The following is a 17,821-nucleotide window of genomic DNA, read 5'->3' on the forward strand; positions in this document are numbered from 1 at the left end:
TCAATTAGCTGGGGCAAATTCCTAGACCTTCCTGACTTTTCATCTATACCAAAGTCAATGGCTATAAATGGGAGGGAGTTTGTAGCATCCGGAACACAGGCTCCCTTAGCAATCCTAGTGTCATGAGGGTGGGGAGAGGGTGATTGAATTTCTCAACAACACTCACACTGGCATCAGCCCAAAGGCCCCATGCAGCCATGACTAGCTGCCTGTGAAGGGCACCACCGCCTGGTTCTGGTTAGAACCAGAACCCATCCTTGGCTCTCTGCTGCCCCCTGGTGTGAGCCTTCTCTCATTGTTCAGAATCTGACCTCCTCTGACCCCAAACACACAGGTGGGGAGTGAACCACTTGAGGACAAGGCACTAACTGAAGGTTTGTAAGGTCTGAAACATAACCAAGGGGTGGGGTTCAGGGCACATCTGGACCGGAGTGTACCATTCTGCAGGTGACTGGTGGCAGGGATCCAGGGAGAACTAGGTCAAGCATTTTAGATGCATGTCTGTAGGACAATAGAAGATTCCTCCAGGTTGCATCTGATCAGTAAACCAGCAGGCTAATCCTTCGGTGTAGAAAGACGAGTTTTCGTCTCCCATAAAACCTCATCGTGAGATCAACTAGAAGAAGAAAGAAGAGGAAAAGAAGCAATCTGATACAATTTGATGAACTTGACCTACACCTATGGATGCAGTAGCTTAAAAGAGGGAACAAATCTTTACAGCAAGGATCATTCCCAACCCCTCCATACACAGGGTAGACAGGGATGGGCAATTTGGACACTGGCTACTCAAAATGGAGGGGTTGGTTGGTTATGTGCCGTGGAGTCGGTTCCAACTCATAGCAACCCTGTTCAGGGTTTCCAAAGCTGTAGATCTTTACGGGAGCAGAAAGTCTCATCTTTCTCCTGTGGAACAGCTGGTAGTTTTGAACTGCTGACCTTGAGGTTCGCAGCCTGATTCGTAACCACTATGTTCCTTAAAATGGGGTGGGGGTGGGGGGAGTACAAAGGCAAGAAGTGACTGGCTTACAAGCTTTCAAGAGGGAGCCTAGATCCAGAGGGCGGAGGAAGATAGAATCTCCACTGAGTAGTATCCAATCTGTCTGGGCGGGACTGATGAAAGGAGATGGGGATAGGTCTCTTGTAGTACAATAGTGAATAATTGTTATCAGGACTGACTGTGAGGGTTGGAAATGTAAAGGTAGACATTTTGTAGTAAAAGGAGGGGAGTGGTTGACTTTGCAGTCCAGGAGCCGAGGTCTCTGGGACCATCAAGGGGGAAAAGAGGAGTGCGGGACCCTACCCAGAGAAACAGTGATGCCAGAGATGGAGGCAGAGATGATGACGTGGAGAGATGGAGTGGCTTGGGATTCTAGACCCAGAGAGGGAGTGGGGCTGTGTGCTGATGACCAGTGAGCAGGCTTGCAGGGTATACCCTTTGGTTGTTTGATGACGCATGGAGGGAATTGTAACCATGGCAATGTTTAATGATGAATAGGATGAATTTAAAGCTAATGTTCTCCATGTAAACTATCACATAATTCACAATAAAAAAACAACAACAACAATAAAACGCATCATTTCTTGAGGCTTACACAGAATCACCGTAAGTTGGAATTGACTTGCTGGCAAGTAACAACCACCCAGCATGAATTCCTACTTTATAAGCATCCCAGGAGGCTGTTGTCATAACAACATGGGTGGGCTTTGACAAATCAAGTGGTATCACTGTATATCAAGAACAGGGAAGGCAGGGTCTAACCCCTTTGATTACCTTCCCACCTATCACTGTAAGGGCAGAGCAGTGGGAAAGCAGAGGCTGGAGCAGGGTGGGGTGGGGAGGGAGAAGAAACAAGTGGAAATTTTTGACCTGCATATTGTATCCTACTTTTATCTTAACGAGTCTGCTTCCCAATTGGTTAAAATGGACTGTCAATGCCTAGCTCACAGGGCTGCTCTAAGGCTTGGCTGAAATAAAAAGATAGCAAGTACTTAGCAGATACTGGACTTCTGGTATGGTGCTGTGGATCAGCACTGGCCTGTGAACCACAAGGTCAGCAGTTCAAGCCCAGCAGCTGCTCCTCAGAAACCCTACACAGGGTCACGATGAGTCAGAACCAACTTGATGGCACTAACAACAACATTTAGCACATGACCCAACTCCTCCCCACTGCCATCGAGCCCATTCTGAGCCACACAGCCCTGAAGGACCAAGGAGAACTGCTCCATCTATGTGGGAGCAGTCAGTGGGCTAGAACCACCCACTCCTAGTGCCACGTTGATCCCGCGGTGCCTCCAGGGCTCCTATTTAGCAACCAGGTGACGGAGAAGAGATCTTAAAGTACTTTGTCCTTAAGGAGCAGCCAGCACTGCTGCTGCCTTTTCCTTATGGGAAGGGAAGTAATGAGACAGACACTGAAGCCCTTTACTGCATGCACACCCTAAGCCTTCATGGGTCCTGCGTCTCAGTGTTGTACAGAACAAAAATAACTCACAGCCACCCTACCGGCCTAAGGAGAACTCCTTCTATCTGTCTATATAGGAGCGGATGGCCTCATCATTTCCTATGAGCGGCTGGTGGGTTTGAACCACTGACTTTTTGGTTAGTAGGCCAAAGTTTAACCTATCACGCCACCAGGGCTCCTTCTGTGCAGAGTGGATGAGGAAAATGGGGGCTGTGCGTACATGGGGGGAAATGCACAGCACTGTGACCACAGCTCCCCAGGCTGCTAGAAAGCCTGACTCCCCTCCTCCTTCGGGCTCCAAGGTGACTCACTCAGAGACTGGGGAAGCAGCATAGAGATTTACAAGGGGAAAGACACAAAGCCCAGGACGCCTTTGCCCTGCAGCAATCCTAACCTGCAGTCTCCCAGCACCTCTTTCCATGACAAGTAAAGCACTGCTGTTACTATAGCAACGGAACCTCCAGAAGCTTCCCTGACTGCTCAACATGGGGAAGGGGCCGGCCAGGGGTTTAAGACAGCCCTTCAGGCCAGGTGGGCTTTTGGATGTCCTCCAGGTAACCAGGCTGTTTCCCGAAGACTCCCAGCCCAGGCCACGGGGGCAGAGGTCAGGGCTCCCAGCCAGGGAAGTGAGAGCATGGCAGCTGCTGCAGCAGTGGCAATAGCCAGGCCTGTGCGGGGAGGGCAGCGTCCCTTCTCACCCCAAACTACTCAGAGGGAAAGGCGTCTGGTTGGACCTCTCCTCCCTTTAGGGCAGACTGGAAGGGGCAGAGACCACACGCTGTGGGTGCACTAGGTACCACGCTGCGTGCTGCATTCAACACCTGACCCCAGTTCTCTCTCTCTCTCTCTCACTCACACACACACACACCCACACACACACACACACACACACATGAGATCCTTCTCCCTCCCCATGGAGACCTACGTGACCCCAGTTTACACACGCAGTCCTACTCCTCCCCACAGAGACCTACATGACCCCAGTTTACACACACGGTCCTCAGAGTCGTCTCTGACTCACAGGGACCCTGTGGGATGGAGTAGAACTGTTCACTAGGGTTTCTGAGACTGGCAATCTCTGCAGCCTCAGCTTTCTCTCTCAGAGCAGTTAGTGGGTTTAAACTGCCTACCATCACTTAACCCATAGCGCCACCAGGGCTCCCTCCGGGAGCTATAGGCATCCCTGTGTGTCAGGGTGGGCTGTGTGGAATGGTCCCTTCAGCCTACATAGGCTCCCAGGAAGTAGAAGGCTGGGAGTGCTGGGGGCTACTCACCACCTCCTTGATGGCCGAGTCATCCCCCAGCAGCGGCTCCTTGGCCAGCAGGGCCAGCACCAAGCCCTTGACACTGTGCGTGTACAGACTCATCCTCAGGAGGGGCCCGGCAAGAGGGCCCGCACTGTTCTCAGTGGCCCCAGTGTGCTGCTTCTCCCTGGGAGGGTTCCCTTCTGCAGGTTGCTGCTGGGAAGCTAAGGGAGATGGTACCCCAGTACTGAAAGGGAGAACACACGTGAAAGGGCAGCAGTGTGGGGACGAGGGGCAGCAGGAATGTCTACTTCCTGCTGACCACAAGACATTCCTGGGTCCATTGTACAGATGGAATAATTGAGGTTGAGAGAGGGAATTGAACGCACCCAGGTCACAAAGCACATCAGTAACAGCTCTGGGATGGAAGTCCACGCCCGTCTCACCGCTAGGCCCTCCCTGCTATCCCTTGTCCACATGCTGTTGCCCTTTCAGGTGCTCCCTCACAAAGTAGAGGACTGGGGAAGGTGGACAGAAGGAAGGTGAGATGAACCAGGGGCTCCTGTGAGCTGGCTTACCTTGGCACCCGCTCCACCATGAACTCACAGAGACCAGTGGCTTCCTCTTCGGTCACAAACACAGGCATGACCTGCACATTGGGGGGAAGCTCTGCTCCTAGAATTGAAAAGTGACAGGCACAGGGAGCTTACCTCTTGGGTGGACAAAACAGAGGGGTGATGGGTCCCACCTACCTGCCAGCCCAGATAGGTTCATGCCCTGATGGCGCTGGGCAGCAAGGAATGAGCCCACTTGGGCCCCATGACCCACGGCTGTGTAGAAGGGAGATGTCCACTAAAAGATAGTTGCATGACACTTACAAAAGTGATAGAAGGCATATTCCCCAGCCTATGTCCCTAAACCAAACAGAGCCCCGTTCTCGGGCTCGTCCACATCCTGCAGCATTTTGGCAGCACTCCAATGTCTACACTAACCCACACACTGTCTCTGGGACTTGTCTCTCAATACCGGGGTTAAAATCTAAAACCACTGCCCTTGAGTCGATGCCAACTCACAGAGACCCGAAAGGACAGACGAGAATTTCTCCAAGACTGTCAATCTTTATGGGAGCAGACAGCCTCATCATTCTCCTGAGGAATGGCTGGTAGGTTCAAACCAACTTTTGGGTGAATGGTGGAGAGCTTTAACTGCTGTGCCACCAGGGCTCCCAGCTTATTGAGGCGGCCCTAAAATGGGGGTTTAAAAGGTCTAACTAAAGAACAAGCCTGGCAGTTCAGACTCTGATGGCATACCTTGTTCACACAGCTGTACGTTTGCATCTTCCTAACCTTATGACCAGATGAACTAGACGTATGGGGACCCTCAGCCTCTCAAAGGGTTTGTGCAGGGGCAGGTATACTACTCACCCTGTCCCTGCAGGACAGCCGGCCTCGTAGGTGCTCCCTGCAAAGAAAAACAAACACAGGTCGGGCAGGCAGTGGGCCATCTGTTCAGAAAATGTCGCCAGACCCAGACAGCTTGTCCCAGTGCCAGGCCAGGAGCAGAACAGATGGAACAGAAGCTAGGCAAGCTGCTGGCTCCCCCCACAGCGGGGCCCAGCACAAGACTGGGCCCGCACGAGCTGACAGGCAGCAGCTGACACACAGCCAGCTCATGCGCATGTCAGACTGGCTCAGTCTCTGCCCTCTGGGTCCGAGAACCAGAAGTTGGTCCTGCTAATCCTCACCCTTGGGGAACTGGTAGGCTGGAATCCAGTCACGTTGGTCACAGCCCTGACCTGATGGCTGTCCAGCCACTCTACCCCTTCTTCACCTGGTTAACCCAGCAGCATGCAATCCATTATATCTATTAGTGATAAACGTACAGAACACCAACATTCACTGAGTTGACTGCATGTCATGTGCTGTCTGAACTCCTGTAATCCTCCTGACAATCACGTGCATGCGAGAGAAGCACTTGTGCAGGACCGAAGTCAGCAACCATGCCTGGTCTACCCCAGTGCAGTGCAGAGCCCGAACCCACAGCCGGATACTCAACTCCTCTAAGACAGAGCAGGACCGCTCCCTGGGGTCTCCCAGGCTGTCAGTCTTGACGGGAGCAGACAGCTCATCTTGCTGTAACTCCCCTCATTCCCCAGCACTCAGCTCTCCACCTCCTCCTTTCACAACCTCACCCCCAGCAGCTCCATGGGAGAAACCTGGCAATCTGCTCCCAGAAAGACAACCACCGAGAATAACCGCTGAGGCAGATCTACTGTTACACCGGGTCACTATGAGTGAGAATCGACTCACTGACAGCCAGTAAGAGCAGATGCAATTAAGGATCCATGTCCCGAACAAATATCAGCCGAGTCCAGGAGTCCAGGATGGGTATAGGAGTGATGACAGACCTGTTGAACCTCTCAGATTTGTACGTCTGCCTCCCCCATCAGCTCATGCCTTCCCAAGCCCCAGCGCCTGGGCTGTTCCTCTTGTCTGGGTGAACGGAAGTCTGGGACGAATGGTGCCCAGTGCCACCTCCTCACGCAGCAAGATGCCATTAGAACACCGCCTGAAAGCCTCATGCCTGTTGATTTCTCAGGGAACACACATCCTCATCTTTCTCCTTTGGAGTGGGCAGTGGGCTTGAACCACCAACCGTGTGGTTCACAGCCCAACACTTAACCCACTGCACCACCTGGGCTCCCTGAAGGTTCAAAAGGACCTGCCAAAACAAAACAACAGACAAACCAAACAACAGCTCTTCTAGACAAAATAGCTTTCCTTTGTCGTTTCTTCTAGACAAAACAAGCTGGCTTTGTCTCCTTTCTTCAGTGATTGAAAACAAAACCCTGTTTTAGACCATTAAAACCACACTGTTGTTGTTAGGTGCTACTGAGTCATTTCTAACTCATAGAGACCCTGTAAAACGTTTCCAAGGAGGGGCTGGTGAGTTTGAACTGTTGACCCTGTGGTTAGCAGTCCAGTGCTTATGCCACAGCACCACATCAGGGCTCTGTTAAAGTCATACATAGAGCTTATTCACTGATTTTAGGTAAGTTATTTCTTTACATGTGATACTGAAAGTGCCATGGACTGCCAAAAGAACCAATAGATCTGTTTTGGAAGAAGTGCAGCCAGAGTGCTCCTTGGAGGCCAAGATGGCTAAGCTTCACCTCTCATACTTTGGACATATTGTCCAGAGGGAACAGTCGCTGGAGAAGGATACTGGGTAAGGTGGAGGGTCAGAGAAAAAGGGGAAGACCCCTAACAAGATGGATTGGCCAGGTGGCATCATTGATGGACTCAAGTGTGGCAGCGGTAGTGAGGTTGGCCCAGGATCAGACATTGTTTCGTTCTGGTGTGCATGGGGTCACTATGAGTCGGTTCCGACTTGATGTCACCCGACAACAACAACAACAAATACCCAGGAAAGTATGGTGGAGCCAGTATTCATATACACATACATGGATCTATAGATGACTGACTCACAGCTATTGTTGCAGTTAGGTGGTGTCGAGTGGTTCCAACGCACAGCAACCCATATGCAACAGAACCAAACCCTGCCTGGTCCTGCTTCATCCTTACAATCAGTCCTACATTTGAGCCCACTGTTATAGCCACTGTGCCAATCCATCTCACTGAGGTGGATAGATAAGAGGGAGCTTCAAAAAGTTCATGGAAAAATGTAATTGAAAGATAATGGAAAATTTCCAGGAACTTAATGAAGCTTCCTCGTATATATAAATCATGTATACTCCATTTATCCAAAGCTGACAGTGTTCATAGTTAGAACCTATTTCCTTATCCTTTTTAGACCACATTACATACAATTCCATTTTTCTGTTTCAGATGGTCACCTGCAATTCCTGTTGCTAAAATGTCGTTGGCCGTTTTACATGGTTTACTAAAAGCTAGTAAGGATTAAAGTGATCTGAGAGAATGCATCGCTCCCAGCTCTTAAGCCAGAAGTTGACATACTTTCTCGGAAGAGAACTAGTGAGTGAATACTTTTGGTTTGGGGGCTGTACGGTCTCTGCTTGGACTCCTGGTGTGGCGCTGTAGGATCAGAACTAAACTGCAAACAACAAGGTTGGCAGATCAACCACCAGCTGCTCCTTGGAACCCCTCTACAGGGGTCTCTGTGAGTCAGAACCAACTTGATGGTACTTAATAACAACAACACAGTCTCTATTGCAAACACTCAACCCTGCTGCTGACATTCCCAAGCAGCCAGGACAGGAGGTAAGGAAGGGGGGGGGGGCAGGGGTCAGCAGTGCTGTTTGTAGGGCCCACAGGCTGAGGGTAGCTGGCTGGTACCCTAGGTAAGCCCATGGTGGTCTCATTTTGAGTGTCCCATCTTTCTTACAGCCTTTTGATGATTTTGCTACGGTGGACTCCTAGAAGGTGAATTATTAGGAAAAGGAAAGGATATCCCCTGAGCTCTTACAGGCCAACCTGAAAGTGTGTTCTGTTCTGACGGCCACCACCAGCTATGCAACATCCACTGACTTAGTACAGGTAGCCAGCTAGCCTTCTTTGTACACCACTCAAGCACAGGACTGGGGCAGGGGTGTCACCAAGCAGCCCGATTGTGGGCACCGTCAGTCCCCCATACTCTTCTTTAACCTGACGTTTACCAACAATAAATAAAAACAATGAATCAATGCAAAAGTGTGTCCCGCCTGCCCCTGCTTCCCTAAGCACTGCTGGAGATACATCTTTTATAGTCTGCCTCTCGGAATCCAACTGCACGGACACAAAGCCAGCCTTGTAGGAAGTGAAATCGGCCTCATTCCGTGTGGTCTGAAGAAAAGCTAAGGCTTGATGCCAATAGCACACAAGAAAACCTGTCCCTTCTGTCTCATCAGCGCTTCCTCCATACAAAGGCCACACCGAGGGATGGGGTTGGGATGGGGTTCTGGTATGGTGAACTGCATCAGCACCCCCACGGTGCCCTCTATGGCCAGTCTCAGCGGATTTCCCCTGCTGCAGACTCTGCAGTAAGCGAACTGTGCCCCAAAAAATATGGTGACACTGTCTACCCCAAACCAAACCCAGTGCTATTAAATCAATGCTGACTCAGCGAGCCGTCTAGAGTTTCCGAGACTGTCCATCTTTATGGGAGCAGACAGCCTCATCTTTCTCCCTCACAATGGCTGCTGGGCTTGAACCACCGACTTTGTGGTCAGCAACCCGACACCTAATCCACAACATCACTGGGCTTCTTAATTCATGCTCTCCTGGTATGGCACTGTAGGATAAGAACTAGACTGCTAACCATAAAGTTGGCAGTTCAAACTCACTAGTTGCTCCTCAGAAATCCTGCACAGGGTCTCTATGAATCAGAACCAACAATAGTAATATGACCTTGTTTGGAAATAAGGACTTGGAAGGTGTTATCAGTGAAGTGAGCATGCTGGAGTCAGGTGGGTCCTGTCCTGAGAAAGGAGGAGGAAAGGCAGCAAGGAAAGCTGCCACGTGATGATGCATCCAGAGGCCGATGAGAGCCAAGGACACCCGGGAAGGCTCCTCCCTAGATCCCAGAGAGAGCCAGCACCGTGACCTCAGGGAACTGAATGCTGAGTGCTCTGTTTCTGTTCCTACAAGGCCTCCTCCGGTGGTGCTTTGTCGCAGCAGCTCTAGGAAGCAGACATGAGCTTAGAGGCCCTGGGTGGGGCACTCCTGCTGGCCAGATGAGCTTCACAATACCTTGTCGTGAGGTGCCACATGGTGCAGCAGGACCTTGGCGGTGAGGGATGGCGGTAGCTGGGTGCTAACAATCCTAGGAGGTGAGACACAGGAAGGAGACACACTGACAAACCCGGAGTTTCCAAAGGTTCCTAATGTCCCGTGGAGGTGGTGAGAGTTTCAACAGGTAAAGCAAGCCCTTAGGGAAGGTGTTTGGGCAGCTCCTACCAAAATGTCCAATGGCCAAAGCCCTCACCCTGACCTGCACTTAGAAGCATGCACAAGGAGAGTCACTGCAGTAATACTGTCCTTGTAAAAATGAGCAAATAACGCGTGTCAGAGAGTGGTTAAAGAAACTGTGGCACAAGCCTTAACAACAAAACATATGCAGCCACTCCGAGAACACGGCAGAGCTGTACCAACTAATGGGGAACAGATCTGTGGCACAAATGGTTGAATGCTCAACTAGTAACAAGAGGCTGGCAGTTCCAATCCACCCGGATGCACCTTGGAAGAAAGGCTTGGCAATTTACTTCCAAAAGGGTATGGGGATGCCATGAGCCAGAACAAACGCAATGGCAACTGGCTCTGGGTTTAGTCTTGTTTTCATAGGGAATGACTAGGAAATCTCTAGGAGCCAGAAAGTGAAGAACCATGAGATCCTATTTATGTGAACAGCAAAATCAACAGATGCGCACATGTACACGTGTGTGCAAACCAGGGCTTCAAACCACTTTCTTCCCAGCTCAGTCACGGCAGATAAGGTGAAGTCAGAACGAACCTGAATCTGTAAAGTGTGGGTGTACCAGAACGATAACCAGAGGGGGCAAATCACAGGTTCTCCTGCTAGAAGCTAATCCTCTCTCTTGAAAACAAGGGCAGCATATGTGTGGTACAGCAATCAAACCTCTTGACAGCCAAAGTCTGAAACAACAGTGCCCGACTCAAAGATGGTGGCCTAGCATGCCACTCTGGATGTGTGGTGTTCTCCACAGTCCTGGCAACAATCCAATCTCCCACTTCAGGGTCCTGGGAGGTTCACCAAGCCTCTCTGGTCTCCCATTCCAGCACTTCCCCCCTAATTCTTCCTGTTCTAGTTAGCTTTCTGCTGCACCTGCATCTTTTAAAATTTGGGTCTGTTCTGATTTCACATTTGTTGGCTGATCAAAGCCCTGGTGAGCACACAGTGACAGAGCAGTGGAGGGGCCACCTCACTGCTAATAGTGGAGATGGGGTGAGGGGAAACTTGTAAATTCTCTATGAGCTTTTCATTTTTGCCATGAAAATATCTTTATACATTAGTTGTGATATTTTAAATACAAGTGAAAACCAGCTGCCATGAAGTCAATTCTGACTCACAGCAGCCCAGGAACTGCACTCCATGGGGTTTCCATGGCTGCTGTTTCAGAAGTAGATGACCAGGTCTTTCTTCTGAGGTGCCTCTGGGTGGAACTAAACCTCCAGTTCCATTTGCAGCTGAGCATTTCAACCCTGAGTAAAGGTGATCGCTGGTGGCTGTGTACCAATCAGCCTCTAAAGCACCAGACCCCAGACCTGCTGTGCTCATGCTCCCCCCCACCGAATCATACACTGAGGTGAAGTACCTGCTCAAGGCCCCCAAGTGGATAGAAAAGAGACCAGAGCTCAGGCCCAGGCAGTGAGGCTCAGAGTCCCAGCAGGCACCTGGAAATTTGGGACATTCTGGTCACAGCGCCATGGCCCTGCCTGCCCTGGACTGTGTGCTCAGACTCATGAGGAAGCTCTCAAGGCTGTGCTTGCGTAGAGCCCAGCTGGGCCGCCAACTCCAGCCTGGGGGAAAGCCTGCAATGCACTCAGCCAAACTGAGTCACAGAGAAGGAGGTGACAGTGCTTTCCCTCACATGCTGTCTGCTGGCAGGGCTGGAGGCTTGGCCTTCTGCAGACAACCCCAAAGGAAACCTGAAGAGACTTGCCCCACCCAGATGCTGGCAAAACACCACATCATTCCAATAGCCCATTCCTTTTGAAAGGCCCCAGTCAAACCTAGACACCTACTATTTGCCACCCCAGCCCACCTGGTGTGAGAGACAAAGCCCGTTGCCTGGCTGTGGCAGGAAGGCAGTGGGAAGCCGTTGCTGCCTTGGAGAAGCTCCGGTGCTACTCACAGGCCCTTGTGGAGGATGCAGCCGGCAAGGATGTGAGGCGAGCGCTGGCAGGTCTGCAGGATGAGGGTGGCTTTCAGCAGCAGCAGGGGTTCCACCTGTGTACACATGAAGAGCACCCCGTAAGCATGCACCCCACCCATCAGCCCTCCTGCCAAAGCACAAGTCCCACTAGGATACAGAAGGCTCGACACCCATCCGGGTCCCATACATCTATCCCAGTCCAGGAAATGGGCCCTACAGAGGATATACTTGCTTCCATACTCCCTAAGGAGACAGCTGCCTGGGGGTTCCCGAGAGCTGACCTGGTCCTGCAGCCAGACCCACCCAAACCCAATGCTGTCCAGTCATTCTGACTCGGAGCGACCCTACAGGACAGAGAACTGCCCCATAGAGGTCCCAAGGCTGTCCACCTTTACAGGAGCAGACAGCCTCATCTTTCTTCTCTGGAGTGGCTGGTGGCTTCCACCCGCCTTGCAGTCAGTAGCCCAACACTTAACCCACCACACCAGCAACCGCTGGCTTCGATGTCAAATGGTTCGAGTTTCTGTTGTTGCTTTATTTGAGTCCCTGAGCACGGTCTCGGGTCACTTCAAGTTCAGCACTGTCTCAATTTCTCATGAAAACAGTCCTGGGAAGCAGGGCTGACTTCTCCAGTCCATGGTATGGAAAGCGGGTTAGTCTCTAGGAGAGATCTAACTCCCCAAGCTCACACAGCCAGTGAGCAGAGCCGTGCATGGGACGTGAGTGCAGGTTGCAGTCACTCCCCATACTGAGAAATGACCCATGCCAGTCAAGGAAAAAGAGAAGGGATGGAGAGTGGGGGCAAACTGGGTTCTGAAACATAAATGGATGAGGAACAAGGGGGCCTTACTTTCGTTCTGTCCAAGTTCCAAAGGGAATTGAATATCTTATGCAGATCACTGGTGTTTTGCAGAATTTGCTCAATGAAGGCGTCCCACTGCACGCTCAGTTCTTCCTGAGAAAAATTCTACAAAGGAGAGCCTGGAGTCAGTGTTTGAGATTTTGAGACACAGTGTCTGTGGTAAGGACCCCTAGGAGCTCAAAGAATGGTTCTTCACATGGACACCAGCCAGAAGGGCTGTGTGAGACTGCCTACTCACAACAGAGCCCCCGCGATGCCCTCAGGAGCCTCCCTGACCATGGGCACCTGGGGGGCCAGGCTGGCAGCCAGGCTTGCTCTTTCTCGAGGAGGAAAGTATGATGCCCCTGGGAATGAGCACAGAACAGGCCCCAGAGTCAGTGTTCTCTTCCAGACACCTCAGCCCCTCAACAGAGACTCGTACCTGGTAAGCCAGAGAGACAGGTCCATTGTAAAAGCAGAAGCAGCCGATGAGCTGATCCAGAAACTTCTTGCAGCTGATGTCTGGGAGCTCCACAGTACAGCCCAGGACCTGCAAGGAGGGAAACCACGAGGGCTGGCTTTGCCCTTCCTTTACCCCAACCCACAACTTGGACAGCCAAGCTCACTATAGCTAGACCTCCTGGACCCAGCCCAAGTGTGGTTCCACTGCCCACGCTGGTCTCCCTCTAACGACGTGTGTTGGCCAGTCTGAAATGGCCTTCTGCAGATTCTACGCCTCCAGCCAAGGTGGACCAAGGTGGGCCTCTCTCTGACTCCTTCTGTTGTAAGGACTGCAATTTGGAAACGATTTCACGGGGTCTCATTACTAACACTGGACCCAGGGTCTGAAACCATTTCAAACATGAAGGAAGAGCTTGGAAAGCAGGAAATGACCAACTCGTACAGTTCTAGGTGCAAAGGGCTGAGCAAAGGGCTCAGTTTTACAGAAGAGAAGTGCTTGCGGACTTAGAAAGACATCTGGCCATATGTTTAAAGAACTTGATAAAGCTGATCTTCTTTGACATGGTAATTCTATCTCAAGGAATCTATCAGAAGGGAAGCACTGGAAACATAAAAAAAAAAAAAAAAAAAAAATGTACAAAAAGATCCCCCTACAATGTTATCTACGTTAGGGCAGATCTCTGTTCTGCTCCCAGATGTTCTGCTTCAGAGCTCACAACATTCAGTGTCTACATAGCTTGTCTGAAAGGAATGACAGATCCCATGTACTCCCAGCCCAGTCCACTGAACTGTTTATAAAGCTGAAGGAGCGCAATTTAAGACAGAGGTGCAAAGGACTCGGTATACCCAGAGCAATCTTCAGACGCAGCAAGGTCGGACGGTCTGACGTAAGACTTACTGGAAAGGTACAGAAAATCCAGGGCTGGCACTCTAGGATAAGTACTGAACCACTAACCACAAGGCCAGCAGTTCAAACCCAACAGCTGCTTCTTGGAAACCCTACACAGGGTTGCTATGAGTCAGAACTGACTCCAAGGCACTTCACAACTGTTGGAGACAGCAATCACTGAGATTTTGAGGCCCTGTGTCATGGACGAAAATCCTACACAATGGCCCCACTCAGGATGGCTAGCCAGGGACCCTGAGGGCCCAAAGAAGTGACCTCCTGATGACCCGGGTTCATTGGCTTTTACGAGCTCACTGTTGGGCTAGCTCTGTGTAATTTTCTTTGGTCCTATTATTCATTCTATGCTTCGAACTCCAGTAATTGTAGCTTCTGAGAAAATGGTTTCTTATGTGCCTCTCTTAATGTCTCCACTGTGTTGGTAGTGTGTAAGGTTCTGGGAACAAATCTCTCTGAGGAACAAACTCTGGCCACCTGGCAAGCATGGCAAAACTGTTCTTTATCAAGTTATTCAGTTATGTTTGATATTAACTTAATACATGAGCCCTTGATACCCATGGACAAATATTAAAACAAAAGCCCCTCCTAAAGCCGAGGCTGTAAAAAGTTCCAAAGGCAAGTTTGCAAGGGGACTCTGGAGACATTCTGCCCAAGGAATTCACTCAAAGTAGATTGGCGAATTCCGGGGTATTGTTCAAGGAATAATAGTGTTGGCCACCTCAGACTGTCCCCAGGTGCAAACCATTAACCTAGGTGTCCTTCTTCCTTCTGCAAGCCTAGGCCAGGTAGCTGAAACAACTGGACTCCTCCCAGACCTTTTGAATCCTTTTCTCACCTTTACCCATTGCAGATTAGGTGCTATAGGTATGTTAATTAGCCTTGAGAAACCTCGAGTTGCTGCCTTGGGATTCAAACTTAAAAAGTAATTTATAACAATTAGCTTGAATTTCTGGAAAATTAAGGATGTTAGATTATTAAGACAATTTGCGATGTATGTTTTAGAATTTGTTCCTGTAAATCATTGTGTCCTGTTTTGAACAATTAATCACATTTCATTTCTGTACCCTGTCTTAATAATCCCCTTCTGCCTTTGTGTAAAGTCCCTCCCTGAAATAAAAAGGGGGCGCAGACTGAATCCTGCGTGCATTACTGCCTGCAGGGGCCACGATGCCTGTAGTCCAGGGTCTGCCCGCCAGTCTTGTATCCACTCTGGTTTCGGGGTGTCTCTTTGTCTCTCTCGTCGTGTCTTTGTGTGTATTCCTTTTCTATCTCTGTCACCGCCAGATCTCCCTACTTCGTGAACAGAACTCCCCTGTTGAGGCAGGTCCCCGACACACAACAACACATAAAATCAGGACAGACAGTTGTTTCTTGACAGGGCACAGGGACTGTAAGATGAGGTGCTAGCGGTGGTGGTTGTGTGCCATGGAGTCAGTTCCCACACATAGAGACCCTGAGGTTCATCTTTCTCCCACAGAGCACCTGGTAGATTCAAAATGCTGACCTTGTGGTTAGCAGTCCAGATTGTAATCCACCACAAGAGCAGGACTCCTTCACTATTTGTTGTTGTTAGGTGCCATTGAGTAGGTACGCACTAACAGCGACCCTATGTACAACAGAACGAAACACTGCCTGGTTCTGAGCCAATATCACTACTGTTGCCACACTTGAGCCCATTGATGCTGCCTCTTTGTCAATCCACCTCGCTAGGGGTCTTCCTCTTTTTCTCTGATCCTCCACCCTACCAAACATGATATCCTTTTCCAATGACAGGTCCCTCCTGACAATATGTCCAAAGTATGAGAGATGAAGTCGGGCCATCCTGGCTTCAAAGGAGCATTTTGGCTGCACTTCTTTCAACACAGACCTGTTTGTTCTTTTGATAGCCCATGGTACTTTCAATATTCTCCTCCAACACCATAACTCAATTCATCAATTCTTCTACAGTCTTCCTTATTCGCTATCCAACTTTCACATGCATATGAGGTTACTGAAAATACCACAGCTTGGGTCAGGCACACCTTAGTCCTCAAGCTGACATCTTTGCTCTTCAACACTTTAAAAAGGTCTTGTGCAGCAGATTTGCCTAATGCAATACGGTGTTTGATTTCTTGACTGCTGCTTCTGTCAGTGTTGATGGTTGATCCAAGAAAAATGAAGTCCTTGACAACTTCAATCTTTTCTCCCATGATAAGATTGCTGTTTATTGGTCCAGTGGTGAGGAGTTTTGTTTTCTTTACATTGAAATGCAATCCATACCTAAGGCTGTGGTCTTTGATCTTCATCAGTAAATATTTTAAGTCCTCTTCACCTTCAGCAAGCAAGGTTGTATCATCTGCATATCATGGGTTGTTAATGAGTCTTCTTCCAATCCCGATGTCACGTTTTTCTTCATATAACTCAGCTTTTCAGATTATTTGCTCAGCATACAGATTGAATAAGTATGGTGAAAAAACACAACCGCTGAGATGATAATGTTGTTTATTGGTCCAGTGGTGAGGATTTTTGTTTTCTTGACATTGAGATGCAATCCATACTGAAGGCTGTGCTCTTTGATCCTCATCAGTAAATAAACCCCTGCATGTAGGAACTGGAACCCCAGGAGCAATCCTTGTTGGCTCGCCCTCATATAAAGAACTCTGACAACTCAATTGGAAATAATTTTTTTTTTAATGGACCAAAGCTTTGAATACACACTTCACAAAGGAAGTTCTACAAATGGACATTGACCACATGAAAGTTTCAGTTAGCATTAGTCATCAGGGGCATGCACAGGAAACCCACAGGGAGATACCACACGCCACACCCACCGTGGACGTACAAGGACTGGCAGCGCCAGTGGGGGAGATGGGTATGTGAGGGAAAATGAAAACAATGTGAATCGTAGACTTGAGAAGTATTTACTGTCAAATTGCTCACCTACATGTTAGAAAATTTTCATGCTGGAAAACAAGCAACTAGAGTGTTGACTGCACTACCCCACACATGAGCATCCCTTTATCTCTGGAAGGCTTCAAGGACTAGCCCCGAGCCATCAAGCCAGTTCTGCCTCACAGTGACCCCATGTGTGTCAGAGTGGACAGGGCTCCAATGGCTGTGCTCTGATGGAGGCTGGTCCCCAGGCTTTCCTTCTGGTGTGCCACTGGGCAGGACACCAGCAGCCAGTAGCCAAGTGCAAATCATTTATGTCACTCAGGGACCTTTCAAGTAAAGACAAGGAAAAAGAAGTAAGTGTAAGCATCGGAGTAAAAAACCCTGGTGGCCTAGTCGGGTAAGCACTGGGCTGCTAACTGTAAGGCTGGCGGCTCAAACCCACTAACCACTCCACAGGACAAAGCTGGGGCTGCCTGCCCTTTTAAGACAGACAGTCTGGGAAACCCCATAGAGCACTTCTATTCTGTCCTAGCGAGTCGCTAGGAATCAGAAAGGACTCGATGCCAACAGTGGGTTTAGGGATGTGGGGTAAGCATGGGAAATAGGACTTTGGACTCTCTGGTTGTAGTTTTTATTGTTGTGAAACACATGTAACAAAACATTTTCCATTTCAACCATTTGCGAATGTTCAAATTCCAGCTCCACAGTGAGTGTAATGGTCACCACTACCTGGGTCCAAATGTTTTCATCGCCGTGCCCCTCTCCACCACAACCCGCCTCTGGCCACCAATGGCCACCGTTGGTCTCTCTGGACTGCCTTCCCTAGGAGTTACATGGAAGTGACCCAACACAGCATGTGTCCTTCTGTGTCAGGCTCACTTCAAGCTGCATGATGCAGCATGCATCAGAGCTTCCTGTCTCTTTATGGCTAAGTGACATCCCATTGTAGGGGCAGGCCACATTCTGCTGATCTAGTCTGCTGATGGACACTTGACATTCTTTTTTTTTTTTTTAGTAGAATCTTTGAAACTTAACAGAGACTCGTATGGATCACTGTCTTACCCAGTGTATCAGATACAGAGAAGTACCAAGACCCATACCCACTGCCTCTGAGTTGATGCCGACTCCTAGAGATCCCATAGGGCAGGGCAGGGTTTCTGAGACTCTACAGCTTTATGGGAG

The 17,821-nt window shown here is 49.7% G+C and overlaps 1 protein-coding gene across 1 annotated transcript in view; it reads right to left on the reverse strand.

Moving 5' to 3' along the window:
* HPS4 (Hermansky-Pudlak syndrome 4) overlaps nt 1-17,821 on the reverse strand; it is a 33,050-nt gene that overhangs the window by 7,983 nt on the left and 7,246 nt on the right. The window contains exons 4-12 of the mRNA XM_006869295.1: nt 12,842-12,949; nt 12,409-12,525; nt 11,538-11,632; nt 9,415-9,487; nt 8,599-8,714; nt 5,131-5,167; nt 4,459-4,558; nt 4,285-4,381; nt 3,737-3,953 (exon numbers count right to left, since the gene is read on the reverse strand). Of these exons, the coding sequence (XP_006869357.1) occupies nt 3,737-3,953; nt 4,285-4,381; nt 4,459-4,558; nt 5,131-5,167; nt 8,599-8,714; nt 9,415-9,487; nt 11,538-11,632; nt 12,409-12,525; nt 12,842-12,949 (960 nt within the window). The remainder of the gene's footprint in view (nt 1-3,736; nt 3,954-4,284; nt 4,382-4,458; nt 4,559-5,130; nt 5,168-8,598; nt 8,715-9,414; nt 9,488-11,537; nt 11,633-12,408; nt 12,526-12,841; nt 12,950-17,821) is intronic.

The sequence above is a fragment of the Chrysochloris asiatica genome, unplaced genomic scaffold (genome assembly GCF_000296735.1).
Source record: "Chrysochloris asiatica unplaced genomic scaffold, ChrAsi1.0 scaffold00128, whole genome shotgun sequence".
Taxonomy (NCBI): domain Eukaryota; kingdom Metazoa; phylum Chordata; class Mammalia; order Afrosoricida; family Chrysochloridae; genus Chrysochloris; species Chrysochloris asiatica.